The sequence below is a fragment of the Ceratotherium simum genome, chromosome 9 (assembly GCF_057802395.1).
Source record: "Ceratotherium simum simum isolate JZ-2026a chromosome 9, ASM5780239v1, whole genome shotgun sequence".
Classification (NCBI taxonomy): Eukaryota; Metazoa; Chordata; class Mammalia; order Perissodactyla; family Rhinocerotidae; genus Ceratotherium; species Ceratotherium simum.
Genome location: NC_141908.1, coordinates 40,192,688 through 40,213,676, shown reverse-complemented (window position 1 = coordinate 40,213,676; position 20,989 = coordinate 40,192,688). Strand labels below are relative to the sequence as shown.

The 20,989-nt window shown below is 34.1% G+C and overlaps 1 protein-coding gene across 14 annotated transcripts in view; it reads left to right on the top strand.

Annotated features, from left to right (window-relative positions):
* The window catches only part of BAZ2B (bromodomain adjacent to zinc finger domain 2B), a 384,776-nt gene extending 366,265 nt beyond the window's left edge, over nucleotides 1–18,511 (top strand). For 10 of the 14 annotated variants that reach the window (XM_014785922.2, XM_087435270.1, XM_087435269.1 and 7 more), the window contains 6 exons: nucleotides 3,803–4,113; nucleotides 4,498–4,633; nucleotides 8,130–8,276; nucleotides 13,815–14,080; nucleotides 14,346–14,489; nucleotides 17,059–18,511. In XM_014785922.2, the coding sequence (XP_014641408.1) occupies nucleotides 3,803–4,113; nucleotides 4,498–4,633; nucleotides 8,130–8,276; nucleotides 13,815–14,080; nucleotides 14,346–14,489; nucleotides 17,059–17,212 (1,158 nt within the window). In that variant the 3' untranslated portion in view covers nucleotides 17,213–18,511. The remainder of the gene's footprint in view (nucleotides 1–3,802; nucleotides 4,114–4,497; nucleotides 4,634–8,129; nucleotides 8,277–13,814; nucleotides 14,081–14,345; nucleotides 14,490–17,058) is intronic. The other 4 variants (XM_087435272.1, XM_087435271.1, XM_087435268.1 and 1 more) reach the window with 1 other exon arrangement.
* Nucleotides 18,512–20,989: the final 2,478 nt, after the last annotated feature.

Genomic DNA, 20,989 nt, shown 5'->3' with positions numbered 1-20,989 from the left:
GTAAAGTTTTAATTAATTTGTTTATCTATTGGGCATTACCATGTCACAAGCAATGATCAGAAATAGCTTCCAGTGGACAGGCAAAAGGAAAGCTTTACCTTTGTGCAAGAATTTTTGGTTTTATAAAGAGGGTGTAAAGGTCTTCTCAATTAATAATATGATGATGTTTCTGAGAATAAATGGATGATGAATGAGAGTGAGACAGACACCTGAAAAGACTTAGAAAGTGTAGTCTCCATGTAATTTGATTTGATATTTCATTTTATTCAGAATGAGAAACTTATGCCATAATACTATCCTATCCAATGATTAAAATTTTGCTTCATAATTACTTTAATGCTGGCATTTGGAAACTTCTGAGGATCTCCAAAAAATGTCACTCTCCAGAGCTAATGAAGTATCCCTTTCTTGCCGCAAACATAATTACCAACTTTGGAAAGCAAAATTTTATCCTTTGCTGAAACTATTCTGCTGGAAAACTATATCTATCCTCCTCCTGGTACTATAATACAATATAAAAATGCCTCATTTATCTAGCATCTTCAACAAATGAACTATTCTACACAAGTTAGTTTTCTGGAGAAATGAAAATTATTCCATTTAGTGCCATAATGTTTTAACATGTTTGTTGGATTGCTTATGTTATGCATTACACTGACTTCTTAAAGTGAGAATAATGAGTTTGATTTAAATTATCCTGGTGACACAGGATCATCAGAATGAAGACCAATTATTAGATAATGATTCCCTCGGTAAATGTGAAGAGGTTTTGCCCCTACATTAAATGATCCTTGTGTGCTTCGCTTTTTAAACTGCTTCATCTGCTTTCTACAGTCTTTGTCCTTTCTCATGGCCAGTTGTTACCACTTGCTGGTTTAAATTTGATTGTTTCTGCTAGCCCTATTCTCCTCCAACTTCCCCCTATCTAACTTGCCAATTCTAATTGGCTATTGGTTGGGAAAGCATATCATCAACCTTTTTAAAATTATGTATAAAGTCAGAGCATGGGCCTGAAACATTTTCCTTGAGACACACTCAGATTTTGGTGCATTGACCTTATCACATTACTGGCTGCTTAGATGTTCTTGGCTATGTTCTCAGAGGCTAAGATAAGTGGAATTTGTTTTTTAAGTGGACCGTTTTAACATCCTGTTAATAAGATATTACTGAATTATCCTGTATTCTTCTAAAAAATGAATTACATTAGTCTAAAAACACAAGTGATAAAAATAACCACAAAACATTATTTTAATGTCTATAGAAGATTTAAAGATTTTGTTTCTTAAAAAGAAAATAAAGTTATGTGTTGAGCCTGGGGAACTAGCCATTGTGAAGACACCTTAAGCAGGTGGCCTGGGACTACTTAAGTGCATTCATTTCTATTTTTAATATTGCTAATAATTTAGAAATTGTTTTTTATATTGTAGAAAAAGCTACAAGCCTCTAGTCCTAGTTCTGTTGTTGAGAGTACACAAAAAGCCTAATCACTCTTTCAGCTCCTCTAAAGACAGTTCCTGTGTCTCTTTTTAAGTTTTCTCTTTTACAAACTAGTTAATTCCTTCAACCATTGATCCTCTGGAATGGTTTCCAGGTCCATAATTGTCTTCTGAATAAACACCAGTGTCAATATTACTCTTAAAATGTTGCACCTGTAGCTGTGCATAGAGATGTCTGAATGTGTACGTGGGACTTTTCCTTTCCTTAATCTGGCACTATACTGCTATTAATGCTGTTTGAATTTGTACCAGCTTTTAGCATCCACATCATACTATTGCTTCACTGAGCATGCACTATAAAAAAATCTCTGGGCCTCTTTCAAAGCGCTTGTGAGTTCTATCACATGTGGTATTTCTGTAATTAGTTGCTTAAACTTCAAAGCTAAAATTTACATTTATCATTCTTCTACTTTCATTAATTTCATTTGATATTTCTCATTTCATGATAATTTCATTTTGATATTTGAAATATTTTCCAAATTTCAGCGTATGAAACTATTTTTATCTTAGTCCTGTCATACAGAATATTGATCTTCCTTCCTAGTTTTAAGTCACCTGAAGATTTAATAGCAGGCAACCAAGTTATGCATAAGTATATTTACAGGACAAGCAAATATAGAGCCTTTGAGCATTGGCACTGAGGACCTTTTCTGAAGTGATAAGCTCTGTTAATCACCATTCTTTGGATACGGTTTTCAACCATCTAGATTTCTCTAACTCTAACCTAGTTTTTGTTTTTATGTCTTATCATTTGCCTTGCAGAAATCAAGATATACTATGTTTACAGGGTTCCCTTGATTTAGCAATTAAGTATCCCTTTTAAGACATAAGAATGAGGTTCATTTGACATAACTGGTACCTAATGCTTATGTATACTATTGTACTTATGTATACTATGTACTTATGTATACTAGTCATAATTCCATCCTTACTTTCTAAATATAAATGTTCTACTGAGTTAAAGAGGAAGAACTGATGCCAGTATATAAGGTAAAATAATTATCCCTAAAGATGTTTAATAAAAGAATATTGTTTTTCATTTAATATGCATTTACTAACCACATCAGACAGTATATACCACAAAATTGGGTAAAATGTGGTTTCTGCCATCAGAAAGCTTGCCATATAATAGGGAGATAAGACATGTGTACATCTCTGCAAAATCTAGTAACTGATCGCAGAGAAGTACAGAGCCATGCATGAACTTAGAAAAAGAATACTATGTCACTCCTGGTGGAGATAATAGGAAAGATCAGGGAAGATTTCATGTAGAAGTCGAGGTGGCACTTGAGAAGGTTAGTAAGCTTTTGTCAGAGAACAGGGAATACCATACTAGGGAGAGTGAACATCATGAGCGGAGCACCAGGATCAGGAAGCTTAGGAGATGTTTGTGGAGTGGCAAGTCTTGGAATTTGACTGCAGTGTAGGAGCATGAATGGGAATGTGAGAGAAAAAGGTAGACTGAGGTACTTGAATGTCATGGTAAAAATTTGGACTTTGTTAAACAGTAGGGAATCTTTGAAGGATTTTGAGCTAGAGGATCAATATAAGCAAGCTGAGTTATAAGATCATTAATTTATTTAATCAACATTTATGTATTGAGTGCCTACTATTTGCCTTCACTGTGTTGGCAGACATGGTCCCTGCCCTCATGGAATTTAGAGGTAGAAAGATGTCAACCAAATAATCACAGTAGTATAAAATTGTAACTATCACAAGGCTATGGAGTATTACATGGTCTAGGAGAGCTATAATAGGGAGATTTACCTCCTAAAGGAGATCAGGGAAGGATTCCCTGAAGAAGTAAATTTTAACATGAGAGCTACAAGATGAGTGGAGTTAACTAGGTGAAGAGGAACAGGGAAAAGCTATACAGACAAACATAATAGCCTATGCAAAGCTCCTGCAGCCAAAGAAAAAATGGTGAGTATGAGGACCTGTACAGAAGAGTGGTGGAAGGAATGAAAATGGAAAGGAGGAGCAAAGTTCAGAGAATACCAAGAGATTTCCATTTAAGTGGTCCCACGAAGTTAATAACCATTTAGTCTTCAGAATACTTTGTTGTTTTTCATTGTACCTTTCATAATATCCAAAGTTATTAAATTTTCTTCCTCAAACTTTTCTTACAACTGTTTCTTTTAATTTTCTGTTCTTGTTTCTACCTAGCATTAGGAAACACAAGGTTAAAACTTTTAGTAAAGATCCTTGAGGTCTGCGGTGTCTGCTGCTGTGTTTTAAGTAAAGGTAATTCACCCATCAGGCATTTTAAGAGGAAACCATAATAACGTTATTCTCTTGATATATAGGGTTGGATGTGTCCAGAGCCTGCATCAGAAAGGGAGGACTTGGTATATTTTGAACATAAGTCATTTTCTAAATTGTGCAAGGAGCATGATGGAGAATTTACTGGCGAAGAAGAAAGCAGTGCACATGCACTAGAACGGAAGAGTGACAACCCCCTAGATATAGCTGTAACCAGGCTGGCTGATTTGGAGCGGAACATTGAAAGAAGGTATCTGAAGAGCCCCTTAAGTACCACCATTCAGATCAAACTGGATAATGTGGGCACAGTTACTGTCCCTGCTCCTGCACCATCCATTAGTGGTGATGGTGACGGGTAGGTTATTGAGATTAACTTGAAAAATTATTGTGCTTCTTTGCTAATTGGAGCCTATTTTCTATTGCCTGTTATCTATGTATCTTCTTGTATGTCTGTGATCCATATGGATCATGCTATTTGCATGGTGCTTTGTAAAAACATTTTTTTTGTTATGTGCGTTGATAATCCTGCAAAGTGATCTTACATTTACCTGGTTGTGACTAAGCTTTGAGGCACGTAGCCAGAGTCTGTGCACTACATCAAATTTAGTTGCTTAAACCTTATACTTATTGGCTGTTACATGTTTTTGTCATTGCTTGGCTTTCAGTGTGATGATTGTTTCACATTCGGTAACCGTAAATGTGGACATGACCTACTTAATTTTTCTATATTTCAATGCAGAATTGAAGAGGATATTGCTCCAGGGCTCAGGGTATGGAGAAGGGCATTATCAGAAGCTCGCAGTGCTGCACAGGTAGCTCTGTGCATTCAGCAGTTACAGAAATCAATAGCATGGGAAAAATCAATTATGAAAGTTGTAAGTGTTTTTATTTAAGAAATACTATAACTAATTTACTTTGTCCTGTTTTTTTCCAACCTCCAGATCTTTCCTAATTGTACATTACTTATTGTCAAAATAATGTATGCTGTACTTGAGAGTTTGCTTAATTCGTAAATGCTGTATAGTTTGATATTTTCCTCCTTCTTTTGAGCTTTTTTAAGGAACCTACCAAATGTTTTATCTTTTATTTTTTAAAATCTTGATTCTCCCTCCTTTGAATATTGTTTATAACTCTGACTAAAGTTGTCTTCTACATTCTGTCAACATAATAGCTGTTAATCTAAATATTTTGAAGGCCCTTTCATTCTTGTCAACATTCCAGTTGCTAACATTACCTGCTAAATACATCCACTGCATTCCTAAAGTGTCTTTATGTTTCTATCAGTTTTCATTTTTTTAATGCTAAGAAATACTTAGATAAGTAAATACAAAATAAACAGAGAACTCTTACTTTGTGCACTGATACCATGTATTTGGCATTGGATGACGTGACATAATTTGACATTAGTTGACATGAAGAGTAGATCTTTTAGTCTTTACTCTAATAATGGAAATTAGTTTTTCACCTTCTTTGTTCAAGTCCAATTAGTTATTTTCATGTAGTGGCCTCTACTTTGTACAAGGTACCAAATGCTATATGTTCAAAATAAAAACTATATTTCATATGTTTTCTAGAAAGATATTTATTTTAAATCATGTATGTATTCCTCTTGACTCTTATGTATCATATATAGAAATATCTATTATATGTAGACTTTTATGAATTACTTTAATATTTGCTTTTGAATTACAGATTAGCTTTAAAATTCAAACATTCGAGATTTGTTTTCATGAATGACTAAAATTCCTTTCCTTAAAACAGTCGTTCCCCAAAGAAAAGAAGTGATCCTTAAATAATTTAGCATTCTTTCCTTCATTTTTCCCTCTATGCTTAGATGACTCAAGGTCACATTCATTCTATACAAATAAATTTGTTTTTTTCTGTGGTTTTCCACTTCTTCCTAAAATATCCATGGAATAATGAATCTGCAGTTTTCACAATATGCTCAAATTTAGGTCTTTCCCAGTCCAGATTAGAATTTACCATAAGTTTTAAGGCATTGCTCAGTTCCTCTGGTAGCATTTTTATCGGATAAAAATAATTTTTCTTGTAAAAATAATTACTAAAACCAGTTTTAAAGCCACCTTGGACAAATATGTTTGGTGAAACCTAGGCTATAATGATCATAAAAGATTGAATTCCTACATCAAAATGAAATTTGTACAGTTATTTTTCTCATCTACACCAAAACAATTGTCATGATGTGGTCAGTTTTGTTATAACCTATACACAGAAGCCCCAATCTTGTACCAAAACCTGCTTTTATATTAGTGTACTTACTTTCTGCACCCTAAAGCTTTATTTCAGTTTTTGCAAATTCATAAACCTTTTCATGTTATTAATATACATTTATCATTATTTAACCCCATCTCATAACCTTTATTTCTTTTTTTAATGTTTAATTATACATTATTTGCTATGAAACTACCTTAAAAAGAAAGCAGAATTTCATATTCAAAGATTAATGAGAACTTGGTAACTTTTAATTAGAAATGTAACAGTGCCTATAATAGTCTTCATAATAAGTCCTAACAAAATGTTAAAGTGCTCAATATCTTTAGAAATACCCTCTTTGCCAGAGACCAAGCTTACCAGGAAAGAAAGAGCTATTATTATTTGCCTCCAGATAATTCTCTGCCCATATTATGCTTTATATTGTTGTTAATGTTAAATAGGCAACATCCACCATTTTTTACTATAGTAGCAAAGGAGTTAAAACCAAATATTAATACATTTGCTCTAACATCTTGTGAGCTATTATTGTGATTTTTCAAAAGTGTTATGAGCTTGATATTTATCACTTTTTCTTAATAAGTATCCAAAAATAATTTTATTTCTAAATAATAAATGTGAGATGTAAGAGACTTTATAGTATTTTTAGTTATCTGTTGTAGAGAACAGTGAGAATTTACTTAATGTTTTTGAATATGGTTTTTAAATTTTGTTGTTATAGAGATTTAAATATAACCTTCCAAATGTTATTTCTTAGTGAGTATTTTTCAATAGAAGTTTTAAAGATTTAACTCAAATTTGGAGAAATAACACCATATTAAGGTATTTAATGATGTGGTATTAGGAAAGGTCAAAAAATAAAGATTTTCTGTTGGAACATTAAACTCTGCTACTTTTGCTCTTAGTACACATGCCAGTTTTACTATTATATGTTATATATATTTGATAGATATTTGTTAAGTTGAATAGTGTGTATCTGCCATTTTGATAAGATTCTTAAGCTATCATTGGTGTACATATTGAGTTATGTAAGACTATTTTAGACTTTCCTAGGTTAAGATTTAATGTTGTATTGATAATTAAACAAATTAAGTTTGAACAGTTAAGCTATTTTGTTTTTAAGAGTCTATAAATACATAACTTTAAATTAGTAGAAATGATTTACAGTTTAAATGTTTTCGTTTTTCTAAATATTGATTGCAGGACATTTTCTACTGTGGCTGGGAATATAAATTAAATAAATATATAATGTTAGTACTTACCATTTTTTAAAGCCATCTTGAAAGTTTTTACTTGTCTAACTTTTCTTCTTTCCCTTTGTGAAACTTGTTATACAGAATATGTATGCATGGGTAAAAATCTTCTCTTTCCAGATTTTAAAGTTCTTAATGGTATTAGAAATTTGTCAACAGAGAAGAAATAATTTTATTTTTAGTTCTATAAAATAAATCATGACCTTTCTTAAATTCTTTGATTTAATTTATTTTATTAATTTTTTTTTCCTCAGAAATTATTTTGTAGGATCCATTTTCTGCTCTTGTGACACATGTATGATTTGGGTTGATTTCCAAAGTTTCCTGGTTTGGACACATTTTTAAATCAATCACAAAAAATAGATGGATAATTTAGTCAAACTATAGGGATATCTTTTTATTATTATGTATAATTCTGTAACTAATACAAGTTTCCTAATTTTGATTTTAAAAATTACTCTAACTCTTACTTATTTCTTTCTCAGGATATCATGAGGATGCTAAGATAAGCAAAAGATGAAATATATTAAAAAATTAAAACACCATGTATTAAAGCTATTCATTGCTTTATGTGCTCTAATGTCATGTTAATTATTTCATATGTTAATGTGTACATGCTTCTGAAGTGTGTGCAGGCATTCAACCTCTAGCTTTGTTCTCTGCAGTGTACCTGAAATGTGCATTTACCCCAATTGAACTGCTCACCCCGTCATGTGGTCCATATCTGTGTAATGAGAGATACATAGATGTGTATGGCTACTGTATATTTGTTAGCAAGCGGAATGTTCATTACTAATATAAATTAGGAATTATGGTGTGTTTAATATCCCAATAACTATTATTCATAGCAGAGTGTTAATTTTAAGTGATTTTTCATATATTATAGTACTGCCAGATCTGTCGAAAGGGAGATAATGAAGAACTGCTCCTCCTTTGTGATGGCTGTGACAAAGGCTGTCATACATACTGCCATAGACCCAAGATTACAACTATACCAGATGGGGACTGGTATTGTCCAGCTTGCATTGCTAAGGTAAGACTGATCTAAAACTAAACCTTTTAATTGCCACATCAAAATGCAGAGTTTTATGGGGATTTTTTAAAAATATAATTTATATACCATAAAATTCACGTTTTTAAAGTGTACAGTTCACTGGGTTTTAATATATTCACAAAGTTGTACAACCATCACCACTATTTAATTCCAGAACATTTTCATGACCCCAGAAAAGTATCCTTGTAACCATTAGTAGTCGCTCCCCATTTCCCTTCTCCCCTCAGCCTTTGGCAACCACTAATCTACTTTCTACCTCTGTGGATTTGCCTATTCTAGTCATTACCTATAAATCAAATCATGCAATATGTGGCCTTTTGTGTCCCACTTCTTTCTCTTAGCACAATATTTTCAGGGTTCATTTGTGTTCTAGCATATATCAATACTTCCTTTTTATAGTCAAATGATATTCCATTGTATGGAAATACCACATTTTGTTTATCCATTCATCAGTTGATAGACATTTGGGTTGTTTCCACATTTTGGCTATTATGAATAATGCTGCTATGAACATTGATACACAAGTTTTTGTATGAATATATGTTTTCACTTCTCTTGAGTGTATACCTAGGAGTAGAATTGCTAGGTCATATGGTAATATGCATATGTATTTTAAGTCACTTTCTAGTCACATTTAAGTTAGAAATGTGACCTCTCATACCAAGTGATTAAAGAGAAGCAATAGGATAAAACAGAAAGAAATGGGTTTTAGAGTTATAAAGTAAGGAGTAAGAAGTGTGAAAAGGTCAGCATGTATTGAGGGCCAGACTCTTTGCTAGGTATTCCCTACTTCACTCTCTTCCATTTTTAGTCTCTTGACCTAATCATTACCAGTAACTACCACCTCTCCATAAACTCAATTCCAAACATCCATCTGTCCATTGCCTCCTTTCTTTCCAGTCCACTCCCTCGAGCACTCCAACTCCAACAATTCTTTGATCTCACCAGGATCTTCATTTCATTTATCTTTAGACCTTTGCACTGTCCCTCTCCCTCTTCATGTTCTCTTTCTTCCTAACCTAGCTATAATGTGTCAGTATCCCATTATCATAATCACTGCATCCACTTTTAGCTCCTTTGCCTCTCTCTCACTTGGTAAAACCATCATTCTGGTTAATCCAACTCTCTGACTTCTCAAGCACCTGTACCTTTGTATCTGAATGTGGCTGGAGAAAACATTCAGCTCTTTAAATTGAAGGTGTTAAGAGGGCCTTTAATGGTGCCTGATGATTTACCTCCAGCTCTGTCTCCTCCATCCTCATTCTCAGCTAATGACTTTACTCCCATTTCACTGTGAAAATGGAGGCCATCAGAAGAAAATATCACAGGAGTTTGCTACCACATCTACCATCCTTCCTGTGTCTGGGCTCACATACTCTACCTTCTCTCCTGTTGCCATGAACTACTAGTGCCTCCAACTAAGCCACTTCCCCCAGTTGTGCCTCAGACCCATCCCCTCTCCTCTCCTTAGAAATATGACTCCACCAATTCTCTCTTCTGCTGCATCATCAATTTCTCCTTCTCCGCTGGGTTCTTCTCATCAGCCTACTGACATGCTACTATTTCTCCCATCTTAAGAGAACTAAATAAAAACCCTCTTCTGGCCTCACTTTTTCCTTGATACACTTCCCCGATTTCTCTCCTTCCCTTTACAGAAAAACTCCTGGAAAGTTTTGTGTTCTTGTTCTCTCTGATTTCTCTCCTCCGGTTCACTCTTGAGCTGACTCCACTCAGATTTTCACGGTCATAATTTCTCCAAAATTGCTCTTATCATGGCCACAAATGACTTGCACGTTGCGCAGTCCAGTGATCAGGGCTTAGGCCTCATCTAACCTATGTTACGTTTGATAGCATGGAACACTCCCTCTTCCTTGAAACTCTGTTTTCACTTGGCTTCTAGGATACCAAACTCACCTGGTTTTCTTCTTGCCTTTGCTCCTTCTCACTCTCCTTTGCTGGTTTTTCTCACCTCCCTGATCTATAAACATTGGAGTGCTTTCTTAGCTTCAGGGTTATCATCTGTAAAATGGGCTAGCATCTGCTTTGTAGGGATTTGTGAAGATCAAATATGGTCATGTGTGTGAAAGTTTTTATAACTTTAAAGTTCCGTGGCATTTTTATATTAATACTTTATTTTATATATATATATATTTTTTTTTTTTTTAATGAGGAAGATCAGCCCTGAACGAACATCCATGCCTATCCTCCTCTTTTTGCTGAGGAAGACTGGCCCTGAGCTAACATCCATGCCCATTTTCCTCCACTTTATGTAGGATGCCGCCACAGCATGGGCTGACAAGCGGTGCATCAGTGAGCACCCAGGATCCGAACCCAGGCCGCCAGCAGCAGAGCGTGCACACTTAACCACTACGCCATGGGGCCGGCCCAATACTTTATTATATTTTAGACTAAGGGTCCCACATGGCATCATATACACTAATAATAGCTTTTATATTTCTCATTACTTGATCATTTTTGTCATATATAGTTAAATGTAGTTCAATAATAATCTTCACTAGTTGTATGTAAATTATCTTTTAGCTTCATAACTGTCAAATTTTAGAAAATTTTCCTAGTACTTTATGAATTACTAACAAATGAGTGTTTTAAGTCTTGGGAGTATCATCTGGCAGGCTAGAGGAGATTTTATTTTCAGTAAATTTGCTGAAATTAGAATTCTGGCTATCTATCATTCAAGGAGTGGACTAGGAGGTATAAGATCTGTGATCTCATCCAAGCCCTTCTCTGTAAATGCAGCTTTCTAAGCCTCTGCTTTTTTTGGTTTTTAAGTGTAGTGAATTAGATGTTATGTTTCTTACAGCAACAGAAAATATCACAAACATTTGATTTTGATATATAAGGATTTTTAAAGTTAAGGTTTCAAAATATCTTTCCAGTTAATTCATAGTTGTTTACAAATATTTATACTATACATCTGGCTCTCAAATGGCTATTTCTGCATAAATTGTTGTGATTAAGTATTTTTCTCTGTATGTGTGTGTACATGCCAATATATATTTACACATACCCTTTATTGTATTTTTATGTATTTACATATATATCTCTCAGAATCACAGAATCAAAAAGACTTGTGTTTGTACATATACATATTTAGAGACATTCACAGACACACACACACAAGAAGTTTCAAACTCCAGTGCCTACGAAAGCCAGGGAAATAACACAAAAGAGTTTGGACTGTGGCAAACAGGAAAGTCATGCCCCATTTAAAAGTGACAGTCAGCACTCAACTCCAGCCAATTGTTGTCGTGTAGACGTGTGGGCCCACTGTTCCAGGATCTACCAATATTTCAAGATTATGGATTTTTATGCATATTGTCCCAAATGTTAAATGTTGGCAACAAATTCCGTATTTTTACAAGCGTTGTATGACCTAAACAACAACACATTTGGTGGGCTGTTTACAGCCTGTGAGCCACCAGGTCACAACTTCTGATATATGAATATACAAACATAGCAGAAATGTGCCCTTGTATGTGTAATCTGATAGGTTCTGCTTAAGACATACTGAAGTTGCTCTTTGAATTGGGTCTCTAACAAGATAGAGAGAAAGGCTGGGCAGAGGGGCATCTCTGTCTAAGAGCTAAGCAGTCAGCTAGCAGAGCAACTGTATAAAAGCTTGCTGTTAAACGTGTGTGGATGTGCACGATGCAAAGAAGTAAGCTGACAAACATCATTTGTTAAAGAAATGGACTTCGTTGTCTCTTTGAAGCTCACAAAAAGCTTTTGATTCTGTGATTTGAATTTCATGTTTTCTTACTGAGTATTAATTTGTTAGAAAATTATCCCAAGTAATATTTTAATTCAAATAGGCACTAGAAATTTTGACCCATTATTCCCGAAATTTTTTTCTTTTTAAGTAACACAATTATTCAATCTAACTTAATTTAATCTTCATTAAATGGACTTTTTCCTCATTATATTAAGCATTTTCTTTTTTTATGGTTTCAGAGTGCTAAAAGCCCAGTATAATATGAAAACTCAAAGTAATCAGATTTTAGTGAATAAAAATTAATAAACTAAATGGAGAAGGGACTTAGTAAAACATTTTAATTATTTCAGTTAGTGACAAGGGATAGGGATTCTTTGATATGGTATGGGGAAAGTGTTAGATTTATGTTTGCCTTATTTTAGTCAATTAAAATATCTCCTTAACTGTACTTTTAACCTGCCAATAGAGAACCAAATAATTTTAATTGCTTGATTAACAGCAATTTTTTAAAAATACTGCTACAAGAGGTCATGAAATCCCCAAAGAAATTGATATGACATACTCCAAAGAAATGTTTCTGGCCAAATTCATTTCAAGAATACAGCCAACTTTAAATTATGGCTAGACTGAATATCTGACTCTGCAGTCTAAGATTTCTTAACAGTCTGAGTAAGAGAGGAAACAATTTTCTAAAAGAGGGTAAACACTATTCTAGAAAATTGAAACAAAAACCATACATTACCAGTGACTTTGCATATCTCTCCTCTATGATCTATTATATTTATTATAACATTTAACTCTCAAAATACAGCCTATTTCCCTATCTCTAAATTGGGAGGAAGGGGGGACTCATTGTTACATCAGTGTGCTGCCTGCAAGTTATGGTTAGGTTGCATAAGGCCACACTGAGGGTTGTTTTTTTCATGTAATTTTAGAGCTGGAATGACCTTACCAATTGTATGGCTTATCTTTCTTATTTTACAGGTAAGAAAACAGGGCCTCACAGATATTTTTGTATAAAGTTCCATAGCTAGTTACTGACAGAGCCATAGGTGGAATTCATATCCTTTAGTTCCAAATATAATCTCATACCATTTCTTTATTTTTTCCTCAAAAACTGACATCTTTTTTTTTTCTCATCCTACATCACTGTTTTGTTCACTCCTGGGAACCACAAGTTTGTGGAACTTTCTTCTTATAGCAAATGCTTTTTTTTCTTTATCCAGAAAAAATATCAATTTCTAGTAGATTTGATCACTTATGAAGGACTTCTTCTCTATTTTATATGAGCTATTTTTTATATTTTGTCCTAGCTATTCTATTTCATAAGCTATTTTTCATGTTTTGGCCTAGGTTTTTAATTATCTCTTCAACTTTTTTATGAATAAGCTTTGTATTTTTTATATTCACCTTTGTTCTTAATTATATTGTGCTCCAAAAGATAATCCTTTGTATCTTTAAAGTCATTCAGTTAGTGACCTCGACTAAAGGAATACTGCTGCTAAGTTCTGTAGTACTAAAGACAAGTTAAATTACAATGAGATCAGCATCTTCCAGTTTTAAGAATTCTTAGGATAGATTTTTTTCATGCTTTATTTGATTTTAGCCTTATATTATGGGAGAACAAATTCATAGGTCTCTTTTGAAAATGATAAAATTATCAATCTTCTAGATCAGAAATAATATTCTTTTTGTTTGACATGTCAGATTTTCATAATTTAAAGTAATAGAAGGTCTATAGACAGTTATTTTCTTATACCTTGTTTACTTTTTTTTAATTAAAGGCAAGTGGTCAAACTCTAAAAATCAAAAAACTTCATGTCAAAGGCAAAAAGACTAATGAATCAAAGAAAGGCAAGAAAGTAACTTTAACTGGGGATACTGAAGATGAAGATTCTGCGTCTACAAGTAGTTCACTAAAAAGAGGAAACAAAGACCTGAAAAAAAGAAAAATGGAGGAAAACGCTTCTATTAACTTGTCGAAACAAGAAAGTTTTACTTCTATTAAGAAACCTAAAAGAGATGACTCCAAGGACCTAGCTCTTTGCAGGTATTATTTCAGTTTTCATGTACTATATATTCATAGCATCTCACTTTATGTGTTTGGAAACTTTCTACCATATTAAAGGTGACTTTTTGATAGTTTGTGTAAATAAGAAAATCTAAAGTCTGTAGTATAAGTAAATGTATTCTTTTATCTTTTTAAATAAATTAATTTACAGTATTTTTACTTGAAAGATTATAAATGCTAAATTTTTAATAAAAATAGATAATTCTAAAGCATAGATATTGATTGCAAACATTATTTTCTTCAGTATGATCCTTACTGAAATGGAAACTCATGAGGATGCATGGCCTTTTCTACTTCCTGTAAACTTGAAACTTGTTCCTGGTTATAAGAAAGTTATTAAGAAGCCAATGGATTTTTCCACAATTAGAGAGAAATTAAGTAGTGGCCAGTAAGTAAATTATTCAGTTAAATATTTATTGAGTGCTTGATATGTGCTGGTACTTTTCTAGTGAGCCAAAAATATGTTAATTAACAGCAAAGACATAGGCCCTACCTTTGGAAAGGGTGTTTGTGTGCGTGCATGCGTGTGTTCGGTTAGAGTAATTTGGCATGGAAGACAAGTAAATTAAAATTATTGAAACAATTAAAAAGCAGTGTGATAAAGATGCTTTTGACATTGGAATGGTACCAAGCCCAGCCTGGGAGGTAAGAAAAAGTGTCAGGGAAGTGCCCCAAAGTAAGTAAGTAACGGGTAAGCTGGACCTTGTATTGTGCGTCAGTGGAACAGTGACACCATCTCATGTGGATTTAACAAAAACTGACTCTGTAATATTTTAAGATTATTACAATGTAGAGATAGAAGATCACTAGAAGTTTTAGATATTAAAAGCTTTATTATGAGTTGTTGGAGTATATTAAAAATGAATTTATTGAATGTGGAAGAAAAGTATTACTTGCTCCTCTCTACCATATTCTCTCTGTGGTTTTATCCGAAGAGTAAAATGATTTCCTGTTAAAGATCACAGTTAATGATCTTTCTTGGACCACTTCAAACTCCTGCCAGAGGGTAGTAGCTATCAGTGGAATTTATTTTGTTCTGGACACTGGCCCATTTTGGAGCCACAAGAATGAAACTGTTCACTTACAGAACTCCCACAAAGACATTCTACATATGAATGGCCAGGATCTGTGGGGCTGTATTCTCTTCTCCATTCTCCCCTGCTCCTTTTGTTCCTATAGCCTGTGCCCATCATTTCAGGCAAAGTCACAGAATATATGGAGCAAGAAGGAACTTTACATTGAAAGAATAACTATAAAATATAGTTGAATTATATCACTATTGTTGTTAATATTATCATTATTATATAGTATATTATTTAGTTCTTCCTGAATATTCTTTTGTTAAAAATTACTGTGCTCCATAATTTACATTATTTAGAAGAGTTGAGTAGAACTTAACTCATAATGATCAGTGTCCCTCTCACATATATCAACTGATTTACTAGATTGACCAAATGACTATTTCTTTGGAGGCTGAAATGTCAGTCTTTTGAAGGATTATGTCTGTTTTGTTTTATTTTTTTTTTAAATTACAGAAGGCCCCATGACGTAGTGGTTAAGTTCAGCACGCTCCTCTGCAGCAGCCCAGGTTCGTGGGTTCGGATCCTGGGCGCAGACCTACACCAGTTGTCAGCCATGCTGTGGCGGCAACCCACATACAAAATAGAGGAAGATTGGCACAGATGTTAGCTCAGGGCTAATCTTCCTCAAACAAAAAAAGAGGATGATTGCCAACAGATGTTAGCCCAGGGCCAGTCTTCCTCAGCAAAAAGAGGAGGATTGGTGACAGATGTTAGCTCAGGGCTGATCTCACAAAAAATAAATAAATAAATAAATAATACAATGGTTAATTTTATGTTATATGAATTTCACCTCAATTAAAAAATAATAATTCTCAGAAGAACGGCAAAATGGATGAGGTTACATAAGGACTGACAACTCTGTGAGCTCACTGCAGATAAAGAAATTTTATTTCTTTTATTCACATATTAGAAAGAGGGAGTGAAAGACTGTACAAGGTATTTCATCAAAAAAATAATTCCACTTTTACCAAATTTCAGAGCTTTAGTGGGTGCTTCTCAGCTATTTCTAATGGGTGAATTATTTCAGCGTCCAGTTTATCATAAGTTAGAATTAATTTAAATTTGAATTTCCAAAAGCCCTCTTTCAAAATGTATTGATTTGGCTTGAGTTGGATTGAAATGAACCACTCCTTTCTTACCAATAAGTTTCGGCAGATTCATTCACTGTTCTCTTCTCTGTTTTCTTACAGAGAAAGAGAACTGGGCTTATCCCACCAAAAAGCACTGAAGCCACAGTGCTTCTTATTGGAAGACAGTTCCTCATCATGTCCTCTCTGGTTCAGAATAGCACATGCTTTTTTTTGCTTGTTTTGGATCATCATACTCCAATGCTTGAGCAAAAGAGTATATTTGGAGAGAGAAGAGGAGAAATGGGAAATAGGGAACACAGAGCAGCATATCCTGGGATGCATGTAAAAGCTACAGGGCAAGTGTAATGTTTATGGTGCATAGGAAGCATTTACTTTATTTCTACTGCAACTAACTATTTTTGAATGTGGATAATAGGGTACTACAAGTGATACAGTCGGTCAGAGGAGTTAATAAACTAGTCAAGTGGGATGAGTCCTATGAGTCAAACAGGAAATTGGATGTAGGGAAATGCTAGTTAGTTGAAGTGTGTCTTGATCTTCAGAGAAATCTGTTTTTTCATTTAACCTGTCTTTAAATCGTGTATGGTTCAGAGCACACACAGTTTTTTAAATGTTCCATTTATAAGAGGCTATATGTTTTATATCAGTTTAAATGCTGTTATCCTAATCTTTTTCTTTTTCCGTTCAGTTTTACTTTTTATTTTACCTTTTATTACCTCTGCAGTTGTTGACAAAACAAAACCACCCTAACAAAACAACCTCTAAATCATGTGTTTTCTTTCAGATATCCGAACCTTGAAACCTTTGCTCTAGATGTCAAGCTTGTTTTTGACAATTGTGAAACATTTAATGAAGATGATTCTGATATAGGCAGAGCTGGCCACAGCATGAGGAAGTATTTTGAAAAAAAGTGGACAGATACTTTCAAAGTGAGCTGAAGTTATAGGAATCTTTTTTTTTTTCCTTTCAAACAAGGACAAAAGAGACCAGCAATGTGAACTGTATTTACATAAATGTGCAAGGCACATACATATTGACTTTTTTTCCTTAAAATAAGTATCACGAAAAAAAGTATCAGAAGAATGATACCATTTTTAAAGGCTTCACTCCTACAACAACCAAGGCCCTTGGTTATTGGTTTGTGTGATTTATCAGCTAATTTAGGTAGAACAGGGAAGCACACCCAAAGAATTTTCAAAGGAAAGGGTGTTATAGTGCAATAGCAATTAAAATATATCAAATCGCACTGAATATTCAACACCAGAGCTCTAACGTGGGAAATGGTTCTCCTTTCCCTCTCAATAAATATCTATTTTTCATTTTTTTACTTTGTAGTTTATTTTTTAGTGAATGTATTTAATTTTATGAATTATTTATGATTAAACCACATCCAGAATCTTCGTTTTCTGTGAAAAGGAAGAACTAGAAAATTGCTTTAAATCTTGAAAATACAACAAGGAATGTTTTAAAATATAAAACAAAGCCAAGTTAAACTGTTTACACTGATGTGCTATAAAAGCACCAAAAATAAACTTTACTGTAGAGTTACAAGTACATTTATATATATATATGTTGCTGCATCACTTGTGTAGTTAAATTGTATTTCAAGACAGTGAAGAAAAATTGACATGTATATACTGTTCATTATTGTTTATATTGTCTTGTTTTAAATATGTATTATGTGTATATATTGTTTGCAGACATTATTGTTTATGCCTTAGAAGGATTGTAGCATTTTATTTTAGTCGGAAGGTAATTATAGTTATACAGCTTGTACAGTAATTATCCTCTACCAACACTGTGGCGTCTCCTTGCTCTTGGTAGTGCCTGCCTTTGAAACAGGGTGTAGGGGATATTAGTTTTCCATTTTTCTATTTTGTTATATAATTTTAAGCCACCAGGGCCTAAATTAAAGTATAATCATTTGTATCCATGTGGAATAAAATTGTGACAATTTCCTACGCACACAGTATTTTTTCATAGAAACATTTCCCTCCCATTTGCCTTGCCTCAGAAATAAATTTAAAAGACATTTGTAACCACTGTGTTTTATCTACTGTGTGTTGTGGTGGCCTGTTGGAGGCAAATAGATCAGAATTTTTTTTGTACCTATGTAAGAGTACTTGAAGTTTTATTTAAAATAAAATGTTGTGGCAAAGGTAGCATTCTTTTTTTTAGGAGTGTTATTTTTCACTACTCTGTGTGGCACGGATACAATAAAAGACTTTTACAAACTAGTTTTTAAGTTTTTCTTAATGAACCTGAAATATATTCTTTTCAAAAGAACAGTTAATTTAATTTTGATTTTTATAGAGTCATAAAGGAGGAGCAGCACAGTGTGGTTCAAAGAACACTGGGCTGGGGGCCGGCCCGGTGGCACAAGCGGTTAAGTGCGCGTGCTCCGCTGCGGCAGCCCGGGGTTCGCCGGTTCGGATCCCGGGCGCACACCGTCGCACCACTTGGCAAGCCATGCTGTGGTGGCATCCCATATAAAGTGGAGGAAGATGGGCACGGATGTTAGCCCAGGGCCAGTCTTCCTCAGCAAAAAAAAGAGGAGGATTGGCAGATGTTAGCACAGGGCTGATCACCTCACAAAAAAAACATAAAAAAAGAACGCTGGGCTGAGGGGAGGGCAGCTTTAAGTCAAGTGATGTGACTTGCATGAGTCTCTGAACCTCTCAGGACTGCATTTTATTGTTTATTTCACATTTTCAATATGAAAAATATTACAGTACATTTTTAAGGTCTTGTTCTGATAGGAGAAATGTCTTCATTGGTAGACATATAACCCAGTTATCAATAAGAAAAATTGATCAATTAGTCTAGTAAGTCATGAGATACAGATTCAAGCATTCATGAAATATGATTTGGTGCCCTGCTGGGCTCTAAGGAATCATTGGTGAACAAGACCAGCGCAGGCCCTGTCTTTTCATGGAACTTATGCCTAGTGGAGACGTGGTCCTTAGATAATTTCCCTAGAAAATGGCTTTTAAGAGTGAAAGGAAAATAGAAAAGTTTTGAAGAAAATATTCTTAACTTTAAAATGCTTTGAAGCTACAGAGTATTTTCCAAAATCCCTAGATTGTGAAGACTTATATGAAAATCAGCTGTTATTGTGTAAATACGTCAGTTTCTGTTAACCAAATATTGCAGCGATCCCTTAAGGGGCTGGTGCTTAATCAAAAATACCACGTGGAGCAGGGAACCAAGGGGGTGCTGTGAACAGTGTGTGGTTTCTGTGTTTACAGAGCTGCCAGATGCTTCATGGGGAGTCTTGTTCGTGGGGTTTTGTTACCTTAGGGATGATACATGCTTATGTTAATTTATATTAGATGCTGTATAAGTGGCTTATACGATAATAACATGTCTGGTGTCTGAGGGGCTCATAAATGAGAAATAAGATACACACAGAAAAGAACAATTTTTCAAGACTGTTAGTTTTCTTTTAAAAATAAAATATCCCTTAAAAAAGGAAAGCTTAGTAAATATTGGCTACTTTGGACTGGTGTCCTCATTATTGTTACTCAGCAGGAGTAGCTATTCAAGAAGTAGTGGGCATGATTCCAAAAGGGCCACAGTTGGTCTAGAAAGGGTTGCTATGCATATGGGGATCATTGGTTATGTGAGTGAGTTTTGCACTCACAGTGCCCTAGGTTGGGTATATCCTCAATAAAACCAGTATCATTGTTCTCTCCTAACTTAAAAAAATTTTCCCAGCCCTCTGCTATCACACAATTATAAGTATACACAACATACTTTCATTAAGATAAATTAGGCTTTAACCTGACCGTCTCTATTTTAGTCCTTATTGCTCTCTAAATTATAATAAACTGGCCTGCCCTCAAGTTTAGATTATCACTCAAGTAGTGACCAAAGATAATCAATCAAACAATCCACTACTATTAAACCCAGAAAATAATCATCAGTTTGAAACATAGTGTAGAGAGTAAGTTAATATTTATTTAGTTGTTAACCATAGTGAATGTTAAGTGAAGATTTGTCTATGGGTATACCTTGAACTCAAAAAAACTAAATTACCATAAATGCAAGGTGATTTCTTTTTCTTCTTTCAACCCAAAAATGAAATTTGTTAAAAGCGCTAATTTTAATTGAAGTTATGAGAGATCTAATCTGTCTTTGGTAACTTAATGCACCCCCTCTGTGCTCCTTCCCTTTTTTATCCCCTCCACCCTTATACATTTTCAAGAAATTTAAAATTTTGTTCTTGAGCCTCTTATTAAAATACATCCTTAACAAGGAAATCTGATATCAATCATTTACTCCTTATTATAAATTTTATTTGTGAGCTACCTCTCTCAAGGTTATTTGCATCTGAAATATCTCCATTTGAGAAATGAAAGAAGTTTGTGTTCTGTTAAAAGAAGTTCATTCCAACAAGGATTTAAGGGAGATATTTTAAGAGAATTGAAATTTTCCCTCCACAGGAATGACTCTCATAAATAGTACAACACAGAGGAAACTAGTAGAACCTTATCAACTAGGAATTTGGCTTCAATAAGATCTCTTAGGCCTGCTTGGGCCACTGTACAACTGTACCTTAAATAAAAAAAAATTTTTTAACTCCACTACATAAAATTGAGATAATTCCTCTCCTCAATTCATGGCACGCTCTTCACATTGTTCTTACAAAGCCCCTCTTTTGTTTCCTTTTCTTAGGACAAAGGTCCTTCAGCTCCTCTTCACTTCCCTTCTCC